Source organism: Colobus angolensis, unplaced genomic scaffold (assembly GCF_000951035.1).
Source record: "Colobus angolensis palliatus isolate OR3802 unplaced genomic scaffold, Cang.pa_1.0 Scaffold287, whole genome shotgun sequence".
NCBI classification, from domain to species: Eukaryota; Metazoa; Chordata; class Mammalia; order Primates; family Cercopithecidae; genus Colobus; species Colobus angolensis.
This window is the reverse complement of record NW_012116121.1, coordinates 1,417,368-1,441,277: the sequence shown is the minus strand read 5'-3', so window position 1 is coordinate 1,441,277 and position 23,910 is coordinate 1,417,368. Positions and strand designations below refer to the sequence as shown.

At 47.8% G+C, this 23,910-nt stretch overlaps 1 protein-coding gene across 1 annotated transcript in view; it reads right to left on the bottom strand.

The window, feature by feature from the left end:
- CNDP1 (carnosine dipeptidase 1 (metallopeptidase M20 family)) overlaps window positions 1–23,510 on the bottom strand; it is a 49,326-nt gene extending 25,816 nt beyond the window's left edge. The window contains exons 1-3 of the mRNA XM_011948923.1: window positions 23,262–23,510; window positions 2,595–2,720; window positions 205–354 (exon numbers count right to left, since the gene is read on the bottom strand). Coding sequence (XP_011804313.1) covers window positions 205–354; window positions 2,595–2,720; window positions 23,262–23,285 — 300 coding nt within the window. The 5' untranslated portion in view covers window positions 23,286–23,510. The remainder of the gene's footprint in view (window positions 1–204; window positions 355–2,594; window positions 2,721–23,261) is intronic.
- Between the last annotated feature and the right edge of the window lie 400 nt (window positions 23,511–23,910).

Sequence of the window (23,910 nt, the reverse complement as noted above, 5' to 3'; positions counted from 1 at the left end):
GAGCCCATCCCACCCCTGGAGTCCTGATATGACCGGAAAGCAATAACACGGCTTCATTCGAGACCAAGGGAATGCTTCATCTTCATTAGGAATTGGGGGGTTTTGGCTGAGGATCAGGGTGAGCCTCTCCCTTGCCACCCCCGGGAAGGCACAATTGACATCTAGAAGTAGCTGCTCCCTCGGTGGGAGGGAGCACCACAGCACCTGCTGAGAACCCATGTCCACCGAGGTCACATGGGCCCCCAGGCGCTGCAGTGTGTCCGCGGCCACAGTCATCATTCTGAAGAGCTCTTGTCTGAAGCGAGGCACGGGCTGGACAGAGTCACTCTCAATGGCCACCCACTCCTTCAGCGTCTAGAAGGAAGAGTAAGCAGACCATTAGCATGGGGGTTCCACATCCGCTCTGGGGGGAGCGAGGGGAGGACAGGAGACAGCGAGTCCCCACGTGCTCTTCTGTTGATTGAGGACCTGAGGACCTATGACACTGCCAGTGAACACTGTGACATTCAAGAGTAACAGACAGAATAGCTGGGGTTTTAATCAGGAACCCGGAGGCCAGAGACACCTGGTTAGTATAGAAGGTCAGGCAGGGTGGGCTGGGAGAAAGAGGATGGTCTGGGTCCTCACTGGGTTCACCAGGGCTGTCAAGAAGGGCAAGTCCCCACCCACTATTTCTAATTATTAAGAACTGAGGAGCTGGTGGGTTCTCAGCTTTCTCCAGGACTCCCTGCTTCCCACACCTGGCCCTGGAAGCCTCCCGGCCATGACTGAACCCCACAGTGGCCTCCGCTGGGCTGCAGGTCCCTTCTGACATGCTCTGCACTTAGATTCCCCGGCCGGCCCCTCCCTGCGCTCCTAGGATCCCGCAGGCACTGTGACCTCGGGCTTAAACTCAGCCTGTCATAGCTGTGTGACTTTGGGTATATTCCTTAATCTCCCTCAGCCTGAGTTTTCTCATCTGCACAAGAAAGTAACGCTCCCTAACGATAGGGTGATGGTGAGGACCACTGAGGTAACGTGTGCACAAGACTCAGCATGGTGCCGGGCACCTGGCGGCCACTCCAGCAGTGCTGGCGGATATGAATGACTGATAAGAACCACTCACACACCGGGTTGGAACCTGAGTGGCTCATACTGAGACAGTCAGCATTTTTATGAAAAACTACACAGATTTACTGATCTTGGACTTCTCTTCCTGACTCATTTGAGTTTGATCTCTCTATCCTGGTAGTAGTGCTTTCATTTTTATTATGAAGGCATTTATCTAACCCTAATGAATACTGTGTTTTACATTTTTAAACTGGAATTTACAGAACAGAGACTGCTGGCTTCTCCCTAAGTTCAGTAGATTTGGGTATGTTTGAGGGACTTAGGGGGCTTGGGGTACAAAGTTCAGGGAGACCTCAAGGAGCTCCCAGTCTGGTGAGCACGGACAACACATCAGTGTGCACATGTGTGGGGGTGTGTGGGGATGGAACCAGACGGCCACAGAGAGGACAAGAGAGCTTAGGGGAGTGGGGCTGGGGAGGAGCTGGTGAATCTGTGGGCTCCGGCAAGCTCCTGCCTTCCCGCTCCTCCTCCTGTCTCCTCCTCCTCCCCAGGCCTCCCTCTTTTTGCCGTTCCACCTCACCCTCCCTCTACTTTACCCCACTTCCACCCCGTATATGTACAGACCCTGTATGGTGAATTAGGGGTGAAGCAGAGGATTATAAACTTGGGAGGCTAAGGCAGAAGGATCACTTGAACCCAGGAGGTCGAGGCTGCAGAGAGCTATGTTTGTGCCACTGCACTCCAGCCTGGGTGACACAGCAAGACCCTGTCTCAAAAAATAATAACAAAAAAATAAGAGGGCCAGGTGCGGTGGCTCATGCCTGCAATCCCAGCACTTTGGGAGGCCGAGGAGGGCAGATCACTTGAGGTCAGGAGTTCAAAATCAGCCTGCCCAACATGGGGAAATCCCGTCTCTACTGAAAAAACAAAAATTAGCTGGGCATGTTGGCAGGTGCCTGTAATCTCAGCTACTTGGGAGGTTGAGGCTGAGGCAGGAGAATCACCAGAACCTGGGAAGTTGTGGTGAGCTGAGGTTTCACCACTGCACTCCAGCCTGGGCAACAGAGTGAGACTCTGTCTCAAAACAAATAAATAAATTAAATAAATGAATGAATGAATGGAGGAGATAAAATGCCTACTGCACACATACTACAAAACAGACCACGTTGCTGTTGAACTTTGCAGAGCTCCCTGGCTCCCCAGCTCTTCCTAGGCCTTACAATAACGTCAGGTGGCATTAGGAATGGGCGACCTGATGGACCAGGGCAGACTCGAGCTCAGCGGAGGTGCTGGTCATCTCTGCGTGGACATCCCTGGATCAAGTGTGCTGGATATGAAGAGACAGTGCCCTTTGCAGAAGGAATGGCTAGGAGGGATCTCTTCCATCCATCTAATAAATACTGAAGATTTTTAACCCAATGAGCAGTCACAGGCATTTTAAATGGAATTAGGCAAAAATATCCACATCTCCAAGCAAATAATTGTCTCACCCAAATACCAAAGGATGTAATCCATGCATTCTGTGTGTAGTTTCCTTCCCCTACCTGCACAAATTCATCCTGATGGAGGTCAATGTACTGGAAGACTTTCTCTAACAGCGCCGGGGGCAGGGAGTGTGACGAGAACATGCCTCCCTCCAGCAGCAGCAGCACGGCCAGCAGGGACGCAGCCTGGAAGGGTTTGACACAGGAGGAACAAATGAAAATCAGCACCAGTTGCTGGACTTTGGACCTTCCAAATTCCTCAAGAAGGGTTGTTATCTCACACAGCTGCCTCCAGTCAGTCGGAATAAAATAACACAAGGCGGTAGAACCAAACATGTTGTTTTTTGCTACGTCTTTCCCCAAACACTTTATTTCCAATGCTAAAGAATTTTAATAAGACAAAAATCGAGTTAACAAGCTCATCTTTAAATAACATCATTCCATTTATTCCTAGGATAAGGTGTTTCCTTCTGGCCCCTTAGGGAGGCCAGTTCTGCTGCCCAGGAGTGAAGGACGATCTTTACAAGACAGAAAAGAGCAAAGTAGAACCGAAAACAAACATGCAAAAATCTTCTATGTGTGATGAACTACTGCACTAGACAAAGGAATTTCTGAGCAATGCCTAAAATCCAGTGTTGTGGGGATTCTTTCCACTGGCTCCTGAAATCACAATACTTTAACAAGAAAGGAAGAAACAGGTCTGAGGTGGTGGTTCATGCCTGTAATCCCAGTACTTTGGGAGGTCGAGGTGGGCGGATGACTTGAGGTCAGGAGTTGAAGACCAGCCTGGCCAACACGGTGAAACCCCGTCTCTGAGAGACCCATCCACAACCCTGCCTCCTCGCTCCTTTCCCCTCCCCAGCCCATCCACAGCTGGAATGACGCCACCTGGGTGTCCTCGAGAGCCTGAGAGCCAGCATTCCTCCTTGACGCCCGACAGGAAGGTCCTGTGGCAAAGTGGGCAAGGGTCACCCCTTCACAGAGGCCCCCCAGAGCCCTGTCTGGAGTGGGAGCTGCCGGCATCAGGCCCAGGGGCCACCTGCACATCTGGAGGGGCCATTAGCAACATCTCCCCCAGTGCAGCCCCAGCCACCAGAGGCTGGAGAAGAGGAGGGAGGGAGTGAGGGGTGGGAAGGGCCAAGGGGGCTGCAGCCCTTGGTCAGACCCCTGATGTCAGGTTCTTGGCTAGGAAAGCCACCCGCTATCCCCAGGAGACCAGCTGGGCTCCACTTTAGAAGCCAAACCCACCCTCCTGCAGCAGGAGGAAGGAGGGGAGAGTTTAACCCAGCCTGTCTCTGTTAGTTTTGTCTCTGGAATCCCATCTTTTATTGTTTTAAATGTTTGAGATGTTTTACATTATAAAAGTATAATTGTTTAATCTATGGTTGTTTAAACGCCCACCTTTCCATAGGTGGAGGTGAGCAGGGGTTGCAGGGAAAACAAGGGGAACTAGGCTGGTGAAGTCTCGGTGCCATCCCCGAGACCTTGAGAGACAGGTGTGCTCACAGCGAGAGGACGCTCAGCACGGATGTGGCCCCGCCAATGCTGCTTATTTTACAATGGAGCATCTGCAAGGCTGTTTGAAAAGCAGTTGGTTGAATATTTTACTTTTCATTCTGTCATTTTCACGGCTTCCTCTAATCCACCCTCCACAAAGCAGCCTGGGTGATCTTTTTAAAGGTAGGGCAGATCACAAGACTCCCTGTTTTAGCTCCTCCAAGAGGTCCCATTGCCCTTGTGGTAAACCAAATATCCCCATGGCCCCCAGGACTTACATGGTGGATCCCACCTGCTTCTCCAACCAGACCTCCTCCCTTGTCGGGGTATCATGCAGGGCCCCTCCATCACTTTCCACCTGTTCCCAAATGCATTGCTGAATCTTCCTCCATGCCCCTGCCCATCCCTTGGCCTCAAGCCCCCATGGAGCAAAGCTGAGCTGGGGAGCATCCAAACTGATGAGCCCCCCAACACATTGCACAGGCATCTGAAATGAAATTGTGCACAGGGAGCTGTGTTCTGTCTCTTCTAGGAATTCACTTTCAACAAAACATCTGGTCCTACTGAAAATGTCCCAGATGGCAAGAAGGAGTGCATCTCCCTAACCAGAGTGTCACTTAGCACTTGGGGTCAATCCATCCCATGCCCAAAAGGACAGTCACTCCCAGGCTGTTCTACCTGCCGTCAGATCATCACTGAAATGCTACAGGGATGTTCAGGCTTCAAGAACTTTTCAGTTAGGATTCACCTGGCACAAACTCTGAGTGACCACAGAGAACCTGGGTTCACAAAACAAGGTGGCAGAGTGAGAGTCAATGCTGGGTGAGGGCATGTGGATAAAGCAGTGCAGTCGGGGTGGCATTATGGGGAGACCACAGGCCTAACAGTCGGGAGGGCCAGCACCAAGTTCAGCCCTGCCAGATCCCAGCTGTGCTCCTTCGGGTACCTCTCTGAGCCTGAATTTCCTCAACTGTCATCAGGGACTGGAAGCCTCACAGCGGTTGAGGACCTAAGCAAAGAGCTATAGAAAAATGTGTGGCTCCAAGCGGACAGAGAGCTCACCAGCTGTCAGGAAAGCAGTCAGACATGCCGTGAAATGCAGACCATGTCCCATCATGGGGTGGGGATGGTCAATAGCAGCATCTGGGAGGAAACTGGTGCTGAACACTGACGGGGAGGAAGGGTAAGTTTGGGGAAGGGCAGGCATTCAGGGCAGAAGTTTTAACCTCTGGAAGTTTCCTCTTTTTGAAGCAGGAGAATGTATCAAAACGTTCTAATAAGAGTCTGAATTTTGCTGGAGAATAATCGAGAGGAAATTGTAAAGTTTAAGAATAATTATAAATATTCTGGAGAGTGAACTGGCTTAAGGACACACATACATATCAATCAAATAGAACTGAAAACCCAGAAATAAATCCTCACATTTATGATCAACTGATTTTCATCAAGGGTGCAGAGATCATTCAATGGGAGAAAAATAGTCTTTTCAATAAATAGTGCTGGGAGAATTGGATATCCACGTGCAAATGATAAAGTTTCACTCCCTTCCTCACACCATATATAAGAACTAAGCCAAAATGATCAAAGACCTAAATGAAAGTACTAAAACCATAAAACTACTAAAAACAAACAAACAAACAAACATAGCTGTAAATCTTCCTACCTTTGGATGAGGTGATGGTTTCTTAGATATGACACTAAAAGACAAGATGGATAAATTGGACTTCATCAAAAATAAAAACATTTGTGCATCAAAGAACACCACCAAGAAAATGAAAAGACAACACATAGAATGTGTATGTGCGTGGGGGGTGGATTACAAATCATATATCTGATAAAGGACTTATGTTGAGAATATAAATAACAATTACAGTTCAATATAAAAGAAAGCCAAATTAAAAGTATGCAAAGGATTTGAATAAATGTTTCCTCAAAGACAATATACAAATGGCCAATAAACACATGGAAAGTTTAGGCTTAGCATGATTAGCCATCAGGAAAACACAAATCAAACCACATGAGACATCACTTCCTACCCGCTAGGATGGCTAGAACTAAAAAGCCAGACACTAACAAGTTTTGACAAATATGTAGGGACATTGGAACATTCATCTACTGCTGATGGGAAGTCAAAAGCCTGCAGCCACTGTGGAAAACAGTCTGAAAGTTCCTTAATCTATTAAACATAGAGTCACCATATGACCCAGCAATTCTACTCCTGAGTACATATCCAAGACAAGTGAAAACATATGTCCACACAAAAACTGGTACACGATGTTTATAACAGCATTATTCATAGTAGCCAAAAGGCAGAAACAGGACATGTTCATTAATGAATGAATGGATAAATAAAATGTATATTTCACTGAAATATTATTTGGCTATACAAAATGATTTTCATCCTACATAAAAAGGAATGAAGTACTGGCACATGCTACAATGTAGACAAACTTTGAGTACATTGTGCTAAGTGAAATGAGCCAGACACAACGGCCACGTATTGTGATTCCATTTACGTAACAGTCCAGAGTAGGTAACTTCATAAGAGACAGAAAGTAGTAGATTGGTGGTTACTCAGTGGGAAAATGGGAAGGGAATGCTAATGAATAGGGGTGCCTTTGGGGTGATGAAAATGTTATAAAATCGATTATGCAATGGTTGTACAATTCTGAATATACTAAAACACCATTAAAATTGCACATGTTAAATGGATCAATTGTAAGGTATAAGAATTATATCACAATACAGTCATTATACAAATAATCATAGCTATAGCCACTCATTTGACAATACAAATACATTATGGAGTATGAAAACTGTAGATAGAGGAAGCTATGTATTGGTTAAAAGCAAGGTCAAGGTGAGCAATGCCCATTCATGAGCTGATTAAGAACTGCATCCAGTAGGTGGTGCTGATGAGCCGCTCATGATCTCCGTGGCTGCCCTGCACTCAGAAGGCTGAAGCCGGATCCAGCCCAGCTCTGAGGGACTTAGCCAGGAGCCAGGGTCAGCAGATAAAGTCGCTGGGAGAGACTCCTCTGGCCCTCCAGTAGCCAGAGAGGGAGCTCAGGTGCGAGGAAGGCTTCAATAAAGGCTCTTGGAGACAACAGTGGCAACTTTTTTTTTTTTTTGTAATCGATCCATCTACATTAACATTTGAGCTTTTATTTTTCCTTCAGACAAGTTCCATTAAAAAAAAATTTGGTGTTCCTCTCCAGTGAAAAATAAAAAAGGAAAGTTGGAAGAAGAAAATAAGCTGCAGGAAAAAAATATGAAAACAGTGATTGTTGTAAGGACAGAATAGTTCAGATTCAACAGGAGCCTCCTCCTCCTCTGGTCCTGGGAGAGCAACTTAGCCCTGGTCTCGAATAAAAGACTGACCTGATGCCCTGACCTGACGAGTGGCCGTGACAGTAGGGATCTGACAAGGGGAAGTGCATGACTTCATCCTCCCTCCCTTTTCCACAGAGCAGGGCAGCCTGCTGTAGTCCATTTCATGGACATTGTTCATGGACAGGTTCATGGACATTGACTTTGGGCATGAATTCCCACTTCACCATCTGACTGGGATCGGAGACTCCATGCATTTTCCTCCTGTTCCCCCACGCCTCTGTTTTTGTTTTTGTTTTTGTTTGTGTGTGTGTGTGTGTGTGTTACAGTTGTGCTCGACCTTGAACTGGTTACCTGTACTAGGCTGTTCTTATTGTATTGCTATAAAGAAATGCCTGTGGCAGGTAATTTACTTAAAAAAAAAAATAGGGTTAATTGGCTCACAGTTCTGCAGGCTGTACAGGAAGCATGGTGCCAGGATCAGCTCACCTGGTGAGGAGGCCTCAAGGAATTTTTACTCATGGCAGAAGGTGAAGCAGGAACAGGCAGGTCGTGTGGTCAGAGCAGATGCAAGAGGGATCAGGGGAGGTGCCACACATTTTAAACAACTGGATCTTGCATAAACTCACTATTGCAAGGACAGTGCCCAAATACCTCCCATCAGGCTCCACCTCCAACATTGAGGATTACATTTCGACATGGGTTTTGGGCGGGTACACGTATCCAAACTGTACCATTCTGCTGCTGGCCCCTCAAATCTCATGTCTTTCTCACATTGGAAAATACAATAATGGGCTGGGCATGGTGGCTCATGTCTGTAATCCCAGCACTTTGGGAGGCCAAGGCAGGCAGATCACGAGGTCAGGAGATAGAGACCATCCTGGCTAACACAGTGAAAACCCATCTCTACTAAAAATACAAAAAAAAAAACAAATTAGCCAGGCGTGGTGGTGGGTACCTGTAGTCCCAACCACTCCAGAGGCTGAGGCAGGAGAATGGCATGAACCCAGGAGGCGGAGCTTACAGTGAGCGGAGATAGTGCCACTGCACTCCAGCCTGGGCAACAAAGCAAGACTCCATCTCAAAAAAAAGAAAACAACAACAACAACAAGAAAAATGCCTTTCCAATAGTCCCCCAGTCTTCGCTCATTCCAGCATTAACTCCAAACTCCCAAGTCCAAAATCTCATCTGGAGATGAGTTCCTTTCACCTATGAGCCTGTAAAATCAAAACAAGTTATTTACTTCCAAGATACAATCAGGGTAGAGACATTGGGTAAATGCTCCCGCTCCAAAAGGGAGACATCAGTCAAAAGAAAGGGGCTCCAGTCCCCATGCAAGTCTAAACCCCAGCAGAGGCATCATTAAATCTTAAAGCTCCAAAATAATCTCCTTCGACTCCATGTCCCACATCCAGGGCACACTGCTGCAAGGGGTGGGCTCCCAAGGCCTTGGGAAGCTCCACTGCTATGGCTTTTCCAAGGTTAGGATGCAAGCTGCCAGTGGATCTACCATTCTGGGGTCTGGAGTATGATGGCCCCCTTCTCACAGCTTCATTAGGTAGTGCCCCGTGGGGACTCTATGTGGGGACTCCAACCCCATATTTTCCTTTTGAACTGTCCTACTAGAGGCTCTCTGTGAGGGCTCCACCCCTCCACCCCTAGGTTCTTTCTAGGCACTGAGGCTTTCTCATACATTCTCTGAAATCTAGGTGGAGGCTGGCAAGCCTCCCTCACTCTTGCACTCTGTGTGCCTGTAGGCTAAACACCATGTGGAAGCTGCCAAGGCTTACAGCTTGCAAGTTCTGAAGCAGTGAACTGAGCTGTATCTGGGGCCCTTTGAGCCACAGCTGGAGCTAGAGCCGTGGGGATGTGGTGAGCAGCCTTCTGAGGCTGTACAGAGCAGTGCTGTCCCAGGTCTGGCCAATGGAACCATTTAGTCCTCCTAGGCCTCTGGGCCTGTGGTGAGAGGGGCTGCCTCGAAGGTCTCTGAAATGCCATCGAGACCATGTTCTTATTTTTTTGGCTTTTAACACTAGGCTACCTTTCAGTTATGCAAGTCTCTCTAGCAAGCGGTTGCTCTGCAACCTGTTCAAATTCCTCTCCTGGTAATGATTTTTCTTTCTCTGCCACATGGCCAAGCTGAAAATTTCCCAAACTTTATGCTCTGCTTTCCTTTTAATCTTTTTCCCATTTAGAAAAAAAAAAAGTGCAGCTCTTTGCCAGCGCTCATTTAATTTTACATAAACTCACTTTTTGAGGCTGAAGCAAATCTGACTGATTTTCAATGTGAAAATAAAATATAAAAACTGTTCATGGAGTTCTTTCTAAACAGAACATCAGAATCATCTGAATCATCAGAATCATCTATTTCAGATTCATCAAACGAATCTTTGACCCACAATTGTTCAAGAACAATGTTAACATCACATGCAGGAATGCTACATTTTCTAGGATTTGACATTTTCAGCAGTTGAAAATTACTACATTTTGTACATGGAAATACCACTAACAAAAACCAGAATGTCCTAAATAGAATGATGTCTGTTGTTTCCAAAGTCAATGTACTAGAGTGATGTGAAAATAATAATAAAAGCAAGATAGCTCATGGCAAAGTTATCTCAGAGTAAATGCTGCAGCCACAAGTGCCTCTGGTGAGTATTCTTGGGGTAACCAAGAAAAGGGTTAAATATAAATTCCAACTTTAAGTCATTTCTTCACTTCCACATCTGAACATAAGTTGTTAGAAATAGCCAGGTCACATCTTGAACACTTTGCTACTTTTATTTCTTCTGCCAGATACCCTAAGTCTTCACTCTCAAGTTCAAATTCCACAGACCCTTAGGGCATGAACACAATGCAGCCAAGCTCTTTGCTGAGGCATAACATGGGTGAGCTTTGCTCCAGTTCCCAATCAGTTTTTCTTTTCCATCTGAGACCACATCAGCCTGGACTTTACTGCACAAATCACTATCAGCATTTTGGTCACAACCATTAACCAGTCTATAAGAAGCCGCAAACTATTTCCCTCATCTTCCTGTTTTCTTCTGAGCTCTCCAAACTCTTCCAACCTCTGGCCATTACCCAGTTCCAAAGTTGCCTACACATTTTCAGGTATCTTTATAGCAATTCCCCACTCTCAGTACCACTTTTCTGTGTTAGACTGTTCTTGCAGTGCTATAAAGAAATACCTGAGGCTGAGTAGTTTATAAAGAAAAGAGGTGTAATTGGCTCATGGTTCTGAAGGCTGTATAAGCATAGTGCCGGCATCTGCTCAGCTTCTGGGGAGGCCTCAAGGAACTTTCACCCATGGTGTAAGGTGAAGCGGGAGCAGGATCCTCACATGGCAAGAACGTGAGCAAGAGTGGGAGGCGCCACACACTTTTAAACAATCAGATCTTGCAAGAACGCACTCACTATTGTGAGGACAGCACCAGGAGGGATCCACTCCTGTGACCCAAACACCTCCCACCAAGCCCCAACTCCAACACTGGGGATCACATCTCAACATGAGATTTGGCAGCGACACCGATCCAAACTCTCATCACCCAGTGAAAATCCAGGGATGTAGAAAGGTTATTCCTGGCTTTTGACCTTGCAAAAAGAAGAAAGAGGAGCAGCAGACCAGGAAGCTGCACTTGGGGGGGCTGGGGTTAGGGATGCGCAGGGTGAGTCCTGGACTGAGAGAGTCTTTTGGAAAGGCCGGGGTGGGCAGTTGCCCAGCTGAGGGTGCTAAGCTCGCACTGGCTATGGGACCCTGAGGGGAACCCCATTTGCTGCAGAGGCTTGTGTTTATCCCAGCTGGTTGTCCTTAGGTTTTTAGATTTGAAACAAAAGTTCCAAGTGCCCCTGTGCTGAGCCTTCTTTCTAAATCCTGTAACTCTTAGGGGAGGTTTACATCCTCTGCTGTGTTACCATCACAACCTGCCCTTCCCCAGAGTGAGAGGTCCCGGGGCACTTCCTGAGTCTTCTTAGTGTCTTGACATATCGTTCTTCTCTTTCTCCTCCCACAGCTTGGCACTGGCTGCACCTCCACCTCTCTCCTAGCTCTCACTAACAACTGGAGAGTTCGATGTCCTGTGGGCTTAGCCGATCGAGGCCTTGACAGTGGCCCAAGATACTTTAACGAAGGACACTTCTGTCTCCTACCAGGAGAGGAGCAGGCACCCCTAAAGGAGCATGGAGCAGGGGTGCTGTGAGAAAACTCCACTTTTGCACTGGTTGTTTTGTTTATTTTGGGTGTTGAACAGAAGAAAGAATAGAAAATGAAAGAAAGCGCTCTTGCCTCCACCTCCCACAAAGCCTCAGGCCAAGGGTGGGTCCTTGGTGTCCACACAAGGGCCAATCAGCCAGACCCTTGTTCAGGGGAAGAAACCTCAGTGCCGGTCAGTCATCCTGGATGCCAAGAATTCTATTGACCTCCTAGTCGAGAGTCCTTGTGGGATTGTTTTATAGAGGTTGCTCTGTCCTCGGTCTGCTCTGATGAATTTGTTATAACACAGAAAAGAATGTTTTAGTAGCGTAGTTTATCTCACCATCACAGGATTTTTAACACACAACAGAAACAGGCTTTCCTGGATTGGTTGGGTTCCTGTGGGCACAGAGCTGAGCCAACGTGGCTCCTGCAGATTGATTAACTCACTCTGGCAGCAAGACCCACGGAGGAATCAGCAAGGGCGCGTTTCCTTCAGTCAGCAGCCCGGACAAACTCCAGGGAGCACAATTTCCCAGAAAATCCCAAGAACTGTGAGTCCCTCCATCATCCTCCAGTCTGGCCCAACCTGTGAGTTTGACCCCGGAGAAGAACATTGGCTGAGGCTAAGTTCAGTTTAGACTCATTCCCAGAATGTGAGGCCACACACCACGTGAAATGGCTGGAACTAACAAAGTTTACTCCGTTCGCTAGGATCCACACAGAGCTGCTCCTTGAACGCTGAGCAGAGCTGCAAGAAGTCAGAGACCGCCAAAGCCAGGGGATGGGGCAGGAACTGAGTGCCAGTCACGGGGTCGTTGTTTTCGTGGTTTGCAGGGAGAGCTGGCCTAAAGCTCAGGTGCTAGCACTTAGGAACTGGCTGGCTCAGGACACAGGCTCCGAAGCAGGGACGGTGGGACCTACTATGCACCCTCAGGGTGGGTGGCACGAGAGAATACGGTATGTGGCACCTACCAAGCGCCTTCAGGGGGGTGGCACGAGATGATACCACATCTGGCACATCACAGCCCGAGGCACTGTATGGTGTCTTCTCTCCTGGGCAGCAGATGGCTAGTCCAGCAACCAAGCCGCCCAGGTGGGCCCTCGGTGCTCCCACCTGTGTCTGGGGTCCTCATGGGTAGGCGGTGGGGAAAAGAAGGCTCGCATTGTCAGGGTGTGAGGCTGGTGTGATGCTAACGGGAACAACGCCCCTTCAGACACTTTTACTCCCTGCAGTCTGGACGGGGATCTGAGTCTCGTCAGACATCAGCCAGAGAGACAGCACAGCACCACTTTGCACCACTTCCAGAACCTTCTGTCATCTAGAAACATAACAGTGGCTTGTAGCACAATGACACAGCCAGCCAAACAACAATGACAAAAAAGAGTGAATGAAATAACCAGTGATTCCAGTTATTTCTCCAACAGGCCAGAATCTCATGACAGTTAAATCGATACATTGACGTATACTCTACCAGGGACAGTGGCGTCATCAGATTAGACTGGGCTGTGAGCTCCTCAGAGGCAAGAGCGTGTTTCCAATGGGGGAGCAGGACATGGCTCTCGGTTTTGAGGGGTGAAAGGTGTAAATCCTAAGGGATCCACGAGGCTGTGCCTGACACTGGAGCCAAAACCCAAGGCGAAAATCGCCTTTGGAGATCTCATAGCTGTGGTCACACCAGAACCACTGGCTCTTCTTCCTTTAAATCTCATTTGAGTGATTTCTGTGTAGAAGTGTCAATAGGATATTTACAGAATACCTGCAGGGGAGACTGTACAATCTCAGAGGGCAGCACGTGAAATTGAGATGTTCCAGCTGCAGAATAGCGGAGAGGAGGAGGAGGGTCGGAGGGAACGGGGAGTTGAGAGAGACGCGGACTGGAGACAGAGGAGGGGTGGCAAGGAAGAGAGCAGAGATTTCTCACAGAGTCAGGAGAAGAGAGCCTGGCAGGGTTTTGGTGGGACCGTGGGCCAGGGTGGAGACACCAAAATGCAGACAGCACCAAAGAATACGTTTCTTTTCTAGAAACCTGCAATTATGTACACAGCCTTTAAAGTGTTATCTTACACATTCAACTCACAGCAAAATTACTTTGACTTCAAAGTGCAGGACTTCAGGCATCCTTGATGCCTGTGAACCAAGGTCCCTGGTTAAAGGCGGGGGTGGACTCCAGGGCTTGGCCACCTCTGGCAATGGCATCTCAGGTCACCTTTTGGCTTTGAACAAAAGATCAACAAACGTAAAGTCGAGAACAAGGGCCGATTCGAGGAGAGGGTGGGGCTTCCCCAGTGGTCTCCACTGGCTTCCTCAGGCTGCTGGAACAAAGCACCCCAAAGCGGGGGCCAAACACCAGATCTTCACTCTCCCGCAGTTCTAGAGGCCAGAAACCTCAGGCACGTGTTGGCAGGCCCTCTGCAGGTTCCAGGGGAGGTCCTTCCTGCCCCTCCAGCTTCCGGTGTGGGCGGCAGACCCTGGCGCTCCTTGCTGTGGCGGTGTCCTTCCGGTCTCTGCCTCTGTGTGTGCACAGTCAGCCTCTTTCTGTGCCTCTCTGTGTACTGTCATCTCAGGAGGACACTGGGTTTTGGATTTAGGGCCCACTCTATTCCAGAATGACCTCTTTTTAACTGATTACATCTGTAAAGACCCTGTTTCCAAATAAGGCCACGTTCTGAGGTTCCAGGTGGACAGGCATTTTTGGAGGAGCGTTATTTAACCCAGTACACCCTGGTTATTATTTTCTTAGCACTATATAATATCCTTTTTCTTTTTTCTTTTTTTTTGAGACAGAACCTTGCTCTGTCACCCAGGCTGGAGTGCAGTGACGTGATCTTGGCTCACTGCAACCTCCTTCTCCCGGGTTCAAGCGATTTTCTTGCCTCAGCCTCCCAAGTAGCTGGGATTACAGGCGTCTCCCACCATGCCCGGCTAATTTTTTGTATTTTTAATAGAGATGGGGTTTCACCACGTTGGCCAGGCTGGTCTCGAACTCCTGGGTTCAAGTGATCTGCCTGCCTCGTCCTCCCAAAGTGATGGGATTACAGGCATGAGCCAGCACGCCCGGCCACCATCTGCTCCTGATTCATAGGTGCCCACTTACATTTTGTATTTTCTCATTCGTTAATGTGGGTGTTAGTCTTTCATTTGTCTCTTGAAGAATTTAAACATACTTCATTTGTATCCGTTTTAAACATGTTCTACTCTTTGTATGTCAGTCTTGATAAACCCATTTTCTAACACAATGCAAGAGCTGTTTTTCTTAAGGCTGACACACTTCAGAACTTTGGCTTGCAGCCTCGACTTGAATGATAGTCATTTTATTCTCCTTCTCTATTATGAGTTCTGCCTAAAACGCAATGGTTGCCTCCACCTGGTGCTTTAAGATGCCCATTCCAGGTCCAGGTCTTAAATTGGTGGCTTACAGTTTTCAAACAGTGTTCAGTGGCACACACTTGTAATCCCAGCATTTTTGCAAGCCAAGGTAGGAGGACCACTTGAGCCCAGGAGTTCAAGACCAGCCTGGGCAACACAGAAACTCTGTCTCTACATAAATTAAGTTCGATTTTAAAACTTAGCCAGGCAAGGTGGTGCACACCTGTAGTCCCAGTAACTCAGAAGGCTTGAGGCGGGAGGATCACAGAGTGAGACCTGGTCTCAAAAAAAAAAAAAAAAAAAATTCCTGAAGTATATATAATTGCTTTGCTTGAAGTGGATGGGGAGTTTTAAGGGTGAACTCACACTGTGTGTTGATCGGGACTGCCTGACAATGATTTCACTTCCTGGGAGGCAATGTCCCCACAGCCTGGCCCAGTGCCAGGCTCAGCGCTGAGAAAGCAACCCTGCTGCAAACTTTCTCAAACTGGAGGACAGCAAGATTCGGCGAAGATAAAAAGGGTCCACTTTAAAGCTCCAAAGCTCTGTTCAGTACACCTTAAAAGCCATAAATGTTTGTATCCTGGATAACCTCAGCCTCCAGGAATTAGCAAAGAATAACTAATAACTTAGGCCTTGACACCAGGAGCTCAACAAGCGAACCTCACCCTGTCAGCAGGGACAGGGCCTCTGGGATGGCTCCAGGGCAGTGCTCCTGCCCACACCTCTGGCCTGAAGTACAAGGTGCAATGTTGGGTAACAAGACTGCCCCAGGCAAACTGTGAAGCTGAAACATGCAAAGGCGTTTCGCCCTGATCACCATGCACTCTGGGATACCAGGGCACTGGAGCTGTCCTAGAAGGCAGGGGACCCCTCCTCACCTGCAGTCTTTGGGGAGTTCCATCTGTGCGTGCCTTGTCTTAGCACTGTTTCTCTCCCTTTCACAATGCGCCCCATTCCTTCTGGGGTCGGGAGGGGACAGCACCCTGACTTTATGTGCTGTGGTGCCAGAAGCTGAGCCACGTATACCATGAAAGGTACCTTTGTCCCAAACACAGTGCTTCTGAAGAAGTAGTGGATTGTAACTGCTGGAAAGAGCAACTGAGACTTGGAACACTGGGGCATTGTGGGGCCTGCAGAGAGGTGCTCTGGGGACAGAAAGCCCCTACCTCCTCATTAGGGCTGGGACAATGGGGCTGGGGAGGACCTCAGGGCTCAGGTCCCCTGCTCCAGCCTTGCTGCTGCCTGCCCTGTGACAGTGAGACCAACCGTGCAACAGCCTGCCCAGGCTCCCTCCCATAAACCATCCGCGGGTGGGTATTTCCTCCTGGGCAGGCGCTCTGTGCTGGGACCAGTAGGATGGTGGCTGGGCCCACCCACCCCTTCTCCTTCTGTGACTCCTCCAGGAGCTGGCTCTCAGCTCCAGCCAACAAATGCTACCCACCCTCCAGATGCCATCAGCTCCTGAACCTGCCAGGGTTCCAAGCCAGCCAAGTGGCAGTCACCAGGGCAGCATCTCTCTCTGGTGAGCCACAGATGACAACCTGCTGAGAAGCTAGGACAGCTGCCCTAGACCGTGCATGCTCAGGGGAGGATCCGATCACTGCGCCTTTCCTGGCAGCTCCTGTGGCAGCTAAACGGTGCCTCTGCACGCCTCCCGTCTCCTTCCCCAGGTGCCTCGACAGAGCCCATGGTTGGGGCTGTGCTCACTGTGAGCCTCCAGCAGGTGATGGCTCCCGACCGCAGCCCCATTCCCCCCTCCTTTCAGAACCTACAAGTTTCCATTGTGAACCACAGAAAAGTGTGTTCCAGTACCCAACAACTCGCAGGGCTGTCCCAGAACGCTGCTAATGGGTGTCTGGAACTAGCATTTAACTGTCTATAGCAGTCTGTGCTAAACTACCCATGATACAAGAAAATCGGCATCACTTCATTAGAAGCCAGATCTGAAATGTGATGTTTGCAATGTTTCTCAGATTCTAGGGCTGGAGTGGGTTAGGGATTCCACATATCATGTGATTTGTTGACTAATAGAAGTCGTGTCCATTTGCAGTAAGGTCACATTTACATTTTTATTGCGTCTTCACATACATGGAGCCGAGCACTTCACGGCCACGACGTCATCAATCACTCTGAAAATCCAGTGAGGCAGAGTCACTATGGCTCCATTTCACAGACGAGTGACCTGAAGCACTAGAGGGGTCAAGAGACTGCCTGGGATCACACAGCCAGGATGAGTAGGTTACACCCCTACGTGTCTCAACACGGCTCTCCTCTCTCGACTTGCTCTCCAATCCTCACCGAGGTTCCCCAGGAGAGCTGCTGCTGTTCCCTCTTATGTCATGCACAGGGGGCCAGGCTGAGGCAGGGTGCCCATTCCAGGCACTCAAGGTCAGATCAGAAATTCAGGACAGAGGCTGGGCGCAGTGGCTCATGCCTGTAATCCCAACACTTTGGGAGGATGAGGCAGGTGGATCACCTGAGGTCAGGAGTTTGAGACCAGCCTGGCCAACATGGTGAAACCCCTGCCTCTACTAAAATATACAAAAATTAGTCGGGTGCAGTAGTGGGCACCTGTAATCCCAGCTAAAAGAGAGGCTGAGGCAGAAGAATCGCTTGAAGCCAGGAGGCAGAGGTTGCAGTGAGCTGAGATTGAGCCATTGCACTCCAGCCTGGGCAAGAGAGTGAGACTCTGTCTCAAAACAAACAAACAAACAAAAGCGGATTTATACCAAATGTAAAGTGTAGATCCTATTTAGATTCTGATTCGAAAGACCAAGGGTAAAAATATTTTTAAGGGACAACATGATAAAGTTGACCACAGGTTGTAGGTTATATATTTGTTGATCTAAAGGAATTATTGCTAGTTTATCGTATGTTAATGGTATTGTTGATATACACACGTGCTCGCCTTCAAGATATGTGCTGAAGAACCTACAGATGCAATAATGCAATGTCTGGAATTTGCTGTAGGATTATCTGGATGCTGAGCGTGAGGGTCCTGGGAGGGGCTCTCCTGAAACAAGATGGGCCACGTGTTAGTAATTGTTGGAACTGGCCGATAGACACACAGGGACTCACTATCCTCATCTATGTTTGTGCTTGTTTGAAACTTTCCATTAAAACGAGAGAGCAGGGTTGGGGCAGGCTGAGCCTTGGCAAGCAGGCAGTGCCCTGGGCCAACCTGAGTTCATGGCCACCGCGCCTTCGGTCACGCCACTGATCCCAGGAGCCTCTTGCTGCTCAGGAGCAGGTGGTTGTGCTTGGGGGCCCATCTGCACCAACAACGCTAACAAGGCGTTTGGTCGGAGGAATCCTGCAGGTGGGGAAACTCCCTGGCTGCGGATGAGCAGCTGGCCAAGGAAGGATCGAATGCCTCATGCGCAGGATAGCTCCCTCCGGCATCTGCTGGCACTGGGAATGAGAGATAAGGAAGCCTCTGGGAGCTGGAAAAGAGCCCACCTGGCAGTCCTGCATCCTCAGACCCTTCGTGAGACAGTGTGCAGGAGAAGTGGGTGGCGGAAAATTAGCACACGCCTACTTAGAAATCCATGCTCTGGGAAAAGCCTGCATCCTTCCGTCATGAGTTGGGAGTCTATTAACGTAAAGAACTAAAAGCTGGTGGGAACAAACAGGTGTAGATCTCCTTAGTCAAATCCCTGCTGGATAGGGAAGGCTTTTTTTTTTTTGTTTTTGAAGGGGGAGAAACCTTGTTGTAGGAAGACAGTGTTTGCAGCGAATGTCCAGGTATTTTCTGGCCATAATCTCTCCCTGTTTAGCTTTAACAGGTTGCTTGAGAGAGAATGCCAGTTCCTATCTTGTGCAAATCAATAGCAGAATTGATTAATTAGAAATCAGCTGAATGCTAGATTAAATAAGAGCTGGGCTTAGGTTCAGAATGTTGGAACAAGAGATACACCCTGGAAAAGCCAAGAAAAATCTAGGGAGACTCTTTATACTTGAAGTTGAAAATGTTCTCAAAGGCGATAGGTGGAACGCCTCTGTCAGAATCCCCTGGCTGGGGTGAGGGGGAGGGTCATTGTTAAAATGGTAGATCTTTTGGCCAAGAAGTGAGGGAAAAAATGTTCAGTATCATTAGGCATTGGGAAATGCAGATCAAACCACAACCAGACACCACTTCCCACCCAGGAGGATGCCGGCAATCACAAAGTCAGATGACAAGTGTTTTGAGGACGTGGAGAAATTGGAGCCCTCGTTCACTGCTAGTGAGGATACAAAAGGGTGCAGCCAGGGTGGAAAGCAGTCGGGCAGGTCCTCAGACACTGATCCATGGAGCTACTGTATCGACCAGCAATTCCACTCCCAGGTGCACACCCCGGAGAAATGAAAATACATATCCACACAAAAACTGGGACACAAATGTTTATAGCAGCATTATTCATCACAGCCAAATGGTGGAAACAACCCAAATCTCCACTCACAAGCAAATGGATAAATACAAAATGTGGCATAGTCACACAGTGGAATCTTATTTGGCCACAAAAAGGAATGCAGTCCTGATATATGCTATGACACGAATGGACCTTGAAAACATTACATTAAGTGAAAGAAGCCAGTCACAAAAGGCCACATACTGTATGATACCATTCATATGAAAGTCCAGAATAGGGAAATCTATAGAGACAGAAAACAGGTTCGTAGTTGTTTAGGGATAAGGGGAGGGAGGGGGAATGGAAGGGTCAGGTGAGGAGAGTGTTGTGAAATGGACTGTGGTGATGGTTGCGCATGACAGTGAATATACTAAACGCCATTGGATGATGCTCTTTAAAGTGCTGATTCCTGGGCCTCTGCCCTAAAACTGCTCACACTAAAGTCTGAGAGAGAAAAAAACAAAAAACAAAAAAAACCCTGAGTTTGGGATTTAGTGAAAAAGGCAGTAAATAGTACGTGGATGGGTAACTTCCCACCTTCGTCTAAATTGTACTTTGTCTTTTGTAATCAACAGCTATAAGTTCTACTCTATGGTTTTAACAAGAATGCTGCTTTTTGTGGAAAGAAACAAGGAGTGTGGACAAAGTGTAGTGATGTATGACCTCGTTCATTCCCCCCAGAGAAGCTTCCTGGTCCCAGAGTCCACATCCCTGTTACCACTGTTTGCCCAGACTGACTGGGCCCGGGCACTAGAGCACACAGGAGCACATCACACATGCTGATTGCACGTGCCCCATCCGAAGGGCGAGTGCTCACAGCACAGAGCCCCCTCTGCATCTTGTGGTCCGGCTCCGCAAACCTCATCCAGTCCCCCGGGCCACAACCAGGGATCCACCCTGGCTGTTGGTGGGCATTTGATCTGTGCCACAGTAAAGGAAAGCGTTTGCCCAATCTTGGGCTCAAGATTCCAAGAATAGAACTGATGACTTTCTTTTCTCTCTCAGTATTAGAAAAAGGTGATGGTAATAAGTCAGCAATAGTGACAAAAACAAGCAATGGGAAAGGACTCCCTATTCAATAAATAATGCTCGGTTAACTGGCTAGCCATATGCAGAAAATTGAAACTGGACCCCCTCCTTACATCATATACAAAAATCAACTCAAGATGGATTAAGAACTTAAACGTAAAGCCCCACACCTAAAAACCCTGGAAGATAACCTAGGCAATACCATCCTGGACATAGGAACAGGCAAAGAGTTCATGACAAAGACATCAAAAGCAATTGCAACAAAAGCAAAAATTGACAAATAGAATCTAATTAAACTTAAGAGTTTCTGCACAGTAAAATAAACTATCAACAGAGTAAATGGACAACCTACAGAATGGGAGAAAATATTCGCAAACTATGCATCTGACAATGGTCTAATATCCAGCATCAAGGAACTTCAACAAATTTACAAGATAAAACAAACAAGCCCATTAAAAAGTGGGCAAAGGACATGAAGAGACACTTTTCAAAAGAAGACATACGTGTGGCCAACAAGTATATGAAAAAAAGCTCAATATCACTGATCATTAGAGAAATGCAAACCAAAACCACAATGAGATACCATCTCACATCAGTCAAATAAGTGTATTAAAAAGTCAAAAAATAACAGATGCCAGCAAGGTTGCAGAGAAAAGGGAACACTTACACATTGTTGGTGGGAGTATAAAATAGTTCAATTATTGTGGAAAGCAGTGTGGCAATTCCCAAGCAGCTAAAAACAAAACAACCGTTTGACCCAGTAATCCCATTACTAGGTTATACACTCAGAGGAATATAAATCATTCTACTATAAAGACACATGCCTGAGAATGTCAACTGCAGCACTATTCACAATAGCAAAGACATGGACTCAACCTAAATGTCCATCAATGACAGACTGCGTAAAGAAAATGTGGTACATCTACACCATGGCGAATACTACGCAGCCATAAAAAAGAATGAGATCACGTCCTCTGCAGGAACATGGATGGAGCTGGTGGCCATCATCCTTAGCACACTAACGCAGGAACAGAAAGCCAAATACCGCATGTTCTCACTTATAAGTGGGAGCTAAATGATGAGAACACAGGGACGCATAGGAACATAAAACGCATGTTCTCATTTGTAAGTGGGAGCTAAATGATGAGAACACAGGGACGCATAGGAACATAAAACGCATGTTCTCATTTGTAAGTGGGAGCTAAATGATGAGAACACAGGGACGCATAGGAACATAAAACGCATGTTCTCATTTGTAAGTGGGAGCTAAATGATGAGAACACAGGGACGCATAGAGGAGAACACCACACGGGGGCCTATTGGAGGGTGGAGGAAGGGAGGAGCGAGAGGATCAGCAAAAATAACTAATGAGTACTAGGCTTAATACCTGGGTGATGAAATAATCTGTACAACAAATTTCCCTGACACAAATTTACCTTTGTAACAAACCTGCACATGTGCCCCTACACCTAAAACAAAAGTTAAAAAAAGTAAAAGAATAGCAAAGGGGAAAACACATATTACAATCTCTTCCTCTCTTTCATATCAAAGGGTATTATATTGAGTCCAAAAGAAATTATTTCCTTTCTTTTTTGAGACAGGGTCTTACTCTGCCTCCCAGGCTGGAATGCAGTGGCGTGATCATGGCTCACTGCAGCCTCGACCTCCCAGGTTCAAGCCATCCTCCTACCTTGGTGCTCCACCCTGCCTGGCTACTTTTAAAGTTGTAGAGTCAGGGTCTCACTATGTTGCCTAGGCCAGTCTTGAACTCCTGGGCTCAGGCGACCCTCCTGCTTTGGCATCCTGAAGTGTTGGGATTATAGGCATAAGCCACCATGCCCAGCCAGGGAAATTATTTTCTTTCATATTGCTTTTAACGTTCATGTTTTGAATAGATACTATCATGACACAGTTTAAAACTTTTTAAAAGACAGACAGTATTCAGTGAAATGTCCTCTTCTAACCCTCACCCCAGTGCCCTGGCCAGTCATGGGTTCTTAAAAAAAAAAAAAAAAAAAAAAAAGTCAGCAATAGAAAGCATGGCCAGGCCACAGGGTGAGGTTCTCTCTCTCAGAGCAGCGATTTTGCAGCATGGTCTGGGAGTCTCGTGGTCTTGCAGGTGGGCAAAGACCACTTCTAGAATCTGGTTGTGGTCAGGTCGCCGCCTGCCTTCTCACTGTGTCTCTAGCCTTGCATTTGCATGTATTTGTTTCAGTATGTCTTTTGAGGGTCTTTTGAGAGTCATCTACACATCAACCTTCCACAAAATTCTGAACATTTCTGTGTGTGTGTGTGTGCATGTTTGCAATGGAAATAAAAAGGGTCCATTAATTTTATCTTTCCAAGTAGTCTGGGACACAATCCCACAAAACCTCACAGCCAAAGACACCTGCCTGCTTGTTTTCCTGGAGAGAAGCCTTCCTGCCCCAGCCACACTCAGGTCTGCACCTGAGCCATGGAAACCTCCCCGAGAAAGGCCTGGGGTGATTTAGCCCGGTGATTTAGCTCTCGTAAACTAGCCCTTAAGCCGGGAAACTGGGACCAGGGCAAACAGCACACTATTACCATTATTTAGGCAAATTCTTCCAGGAGCAAACTCATTTTTTTTAAGAGAAAAAGTACAGAAAAAAATTGATTTAAGAAGACTGAGTTCATGAACAATTTGAATATGAACTACTTGACAATAATGCCATTTAATTATTGTTAAGAACACACAACCACCCAAAAGCATTACTGATAAAATATAATTCCAAACACCACGTTCCTCGGCCAAGACAGCACCTGAGAATACCATGAGGAGCAGCATCTGGGGCCACACTGGGTGCCCGACCTACCCACCTGGGCTTCACACATGTGCTCCTGGGACAAATGGAAGTCTGGCGCCCAGTGCACGGACTCTGAGGGTGGAGGTCCTACTCACCATTCTCCCGAGTTTGGGATCCATTAGGCTGGAGTTCTGAAGCCTCTAGCAACTTTCCCAACCTCCAAAAGATGTGGCAGTTAGTCCCATCAAAGCCCCGAGAGGGTGACATTAAATATCTCTCTGTGCCCTGACCCACGTTGTCCCCCGGAAGGAAGACGAGGCTGGTATAGTGGAGCTATTCACATGTGGAGAACAAAGCGGCTTCGGAGGTATTCATTCAGCTCAACTGCAGAGGAGAGACAATGCATCTCATATGCACAGACACAGGATGAGGCAGTGGCCCCAAAGTCATGTGATGTCACTGGAAGCCAGCAGCCTGGCTCGGCCTGCGACTTCCCGGGTTCTTCTTTGGGGGTGTGTGTGTATCATCTCCGAGACGGAGAGGGCCCTGGCCAGCAGGCAGAGCCGAGCCAGCGGCACAGCCCCCTCAGGTGACAGCCCGCTCACGTGACGGGCCCCCACACGCTGTGGCTGTGGGCCCTCGTGATGGAATGGGACGGCTGAGGATTAGCTTCCTAGGGCTGTGCAGGGGCCGAGGGGAGAGTTTCCCCCACTCTCTGAAGGTTCGCTGAAAAATCTTGCACAAGGCAGTTGAATTGGAGAAAAGGCATACAGATTGAGATCCTAGTTTTACATGACATGGGAG